General features: G+C 45.6%; 1 protein-coding gene across 1 annotated transcript in view; it reads right to left on the bottom strand.

Moving 5' to 3' along the window:
- Positions 1-2037: 2037 nt before the first annotated feature.
- The window catches only part of LOC120859623 (serpin B6-like), a 3917-nt gene continuing 3132 nt past the window's right edge, over positions 2038-2822 (bottom strand). The window contains exons 2-3 of the mRNA XM_040235655.1: positions 2557-2738; positions 2038-2391 (exon numbers count right to left, since the gene is read on the bottom strand). Of these exons, the coding sequence (XP_040091589.1) occupies positions 2146-2391; positions 2557-2721 (411 nt within the window). The 5' untranslated portion in view covers positions 2722-2738 and the 3' untranslated portion in view covers positions 2038-2145. The remainder of the gene's footprint in view (positions 2392-2556; positions 2739-2822) is intronic.

Below are 2822 nucleotides of genomic sequence, written 5' to 3'. Positions count from 1 at the left end.
AAAAATAAACAAATGGGACCTAATTAGAATTACAAGGTTCTGCACAATAAAAGACACTCTAAGAAACTGAAAAGACAGCCTTCTGAATGGGAGAAAATAATAGCAAATGAAGCAACTGACAAACAACTAATCTCAAAAATATACAAGCAGCTCATGCAGCTCAATTCCAGAAAAATCAACGACCCAATAAAAAATGGGCCAAAGAACTAAACAGACATTTCTCCAAAGAAGACACACAGATGGCTAACAAACACATGAAAAGATGCTCAACATCACTGATTATCAGAGAAATGCACCTCAAAACCACAACGAGGTACCATCTCAGGCCAGTCAGAATGCCTGCGATCCAAAAGTCTACAAGCAAAAAATGCTGGAGAGGGTGTGGAGAAAAGGGAACCCTCTTACACTGTTGGTGGGAATGCAAACTAGTATAGCCACTATGGAGAGCAGTGTGGAGATTCCTTAAAAAACTGGAAATAGAACTGCCTTATGACCCAGCAATCCCACTGCTGGGCATTCACATCAAGGAAACTAGAACTGAAAGAGACACATGTACCCCAATGTTCATCGCAGCACTGTTTACAATAGCCAGGACATGGAAGCAACCTAGGTGTCCATCAGCAGATGAATGGATAAGAAAGCTTTGTATATATACACAATGGAGTATTACTCAGCCATTAAAAAGAATACATTTGAATCAGTTCTAATGAGGTGGATGAAACTGGAGCCTATTATACAGAGTGAAGTAAGCCAGAAAGAAAAACACCGATACAGTATACTAACGCATATATATGGAATTTAGAAAGATGGTACCGATAACCCTGGATGCGAGACAGCAAAAGAGACACAGATGTACAGAACAGAATTTTGGACTCTGTGGGAGAGGGCGAGGGTGGGATGATTTGGGAGAATGGCATTGAAACATGTATAATATCCTATATGAAACGAATCTCCAGTCCAGGTTCAGTGCATGATACAGGATGCTCGGGGCTGGTGCACTGGGATCACGAGAGGGAGGGGATGGGGAGGGGTGGGGGAGGGGGTTCAGGATGGGGAACACATGTACAGCCGGGGCAGATTCATAGCAATGTATGGCAAAACCAGTACAATATTGTAAGTAATTAGCCTCCAATTAAAATAAATAAATAAATATCAATGCTTTTCTTCAAATTTCCACCAGAAAAGAAAGAAGTTAAGGAAAATTAGCCAATTCATTGTTTTTATTGGAAATTTTGCTTTTCTGTATATCTAAGGCTTATACAAAGATGACAATAAATTAGCATGTAGCTAAGACTGATAAAAACAAGTAAACCAGGTTGTAAAAAAAGTTCACACCAAACTGTACAAACCTACAAATATCTGACCTCATGCTGACTACGTTCACTTTACACCACCTGTTTTAAAACAGTTAATTTAGAGGCTGAATCAAGTATGAAAAACAATGAAAAAAGTCATATAACAGAATAGGATCGCTATCCTAAACATGCAAAGAACTAATTTTAAAAAAAATAGACATAAAACCCCAAAGTAAAACCACACAAAGGACACATAAATAGGCATTTTCAGAAAAGATGCAAATGTTTGATCCACATGAAAAGCTGCTCAGTCTCATGAACAATCAGAATGTTAAAGGCTCGGCACCTGTAGCGCTGAGCAGAGGGTGGACGTGCCCACCCGCTACCCTTCCTGAGGACGACGGGAAGGGCTGCAGCCATCAGGGCCGGAATGAGGCAGAATTCACTGAGATCTGAGAGCCTCCCTCTGTCCCTTCCTTCTCAAGTCCATCTGAGGAGCACGCACACACAGGACAGAACCACACACACACGGTCCCTGCCGGCTCGGCCCAGGCTGGACCCCACCCCACGCCCACCTGGGGGCTGGCGGCTGCGTCTCAGAATGCACGGAAGACTTCCAACCGGTGAAAAACAACATCAGAAATATTCTATTCGATCACTTCCCCTGTTTGGGCCAACTCACCTGCAAGTGTGGTATGGTCTGTGTTAGTTCTCTGACAATCATCTCACTGCAGTTTCAGGAACACGTGAACAGGGCTGTTACATGGCTCCTCTTACAGGCAATGACCGAACGGTTCCAGGAAGCCTGAGGTCGTGACTGGGGTCCCCCACCCCGCCCACCGTGTGGGTCTCAGCCCACAAGGCCTCTCTGCACCACAAGCCCCGCTTCCCGTCTCCACACAACCTCAGTCTCTATCTGCTTCAGGCAATCGGGAGTATGACTTACCGAGAGGAAATCGTAAGTCTTCTCTCCAAAAAGCTTGTTGGCGGTTGTGAGCAAGTACTGTGTGCCGGTCCTATTAACTTCGCTGAGAAGGTTCTGGAAATCCTGGTGGACATCTTTACCTCCCTCACTGCTCTTGTTTAGAGAAAGCGTCTGAAAAAAAGAAACAGATAAAAACCCATCACTGCAGTACGCCTTGACTACAGGAGAGCGAGGCCTGTCTGTTAGCACGGCCTGTGGGATTCGGATCACAGATAGCAGATCACGGGCCAAAGAAAGAGCGTCGGCTGCCACCCAGAACCGGCTTCCCGAACGTACCTGGCACATCTGGGCTGCAGTGTTGCCCCTGGCCCCCATGAGGACCATGGCCAGGGCGGAGGAGAGGCTTAGGGGCGAGATAAACACATTTTTCGAGTTGTCCTCACCCAGCTTTTTCAGAAGGGTCAAGGCAAAGGTGCCGTTTGATGCTGACAGCGCATCCATGGTGGCGAGGCTGAAAGGATGTTTTTAAAATCAGTGTCACGCAAATTCAGGCCACAGGTCGACCGCGTCTCACTCTGCTCTTAACTGTTGTTAGCACTGAC

Source organism: Oryx dammah, unplaced genomic scaffold (genome assembly GCF_014754425.2).
Source record: "Oryx dammah isolate SB20612 unplaced genomic scaffold, SCBI_Odam_1.1 HiC_scaffold_1971, whole genome shotgun sequence".
NCBI lineage: Eukaryota > Metazoa > Chordata > Mammalia > Artiodactyla > Bovidae > Oryx > Oryx dammah.
Note: the sequence above shows the minus strand (reverse complement) of the source record. Positions and strands in the feature narration are given on the sequence as shown.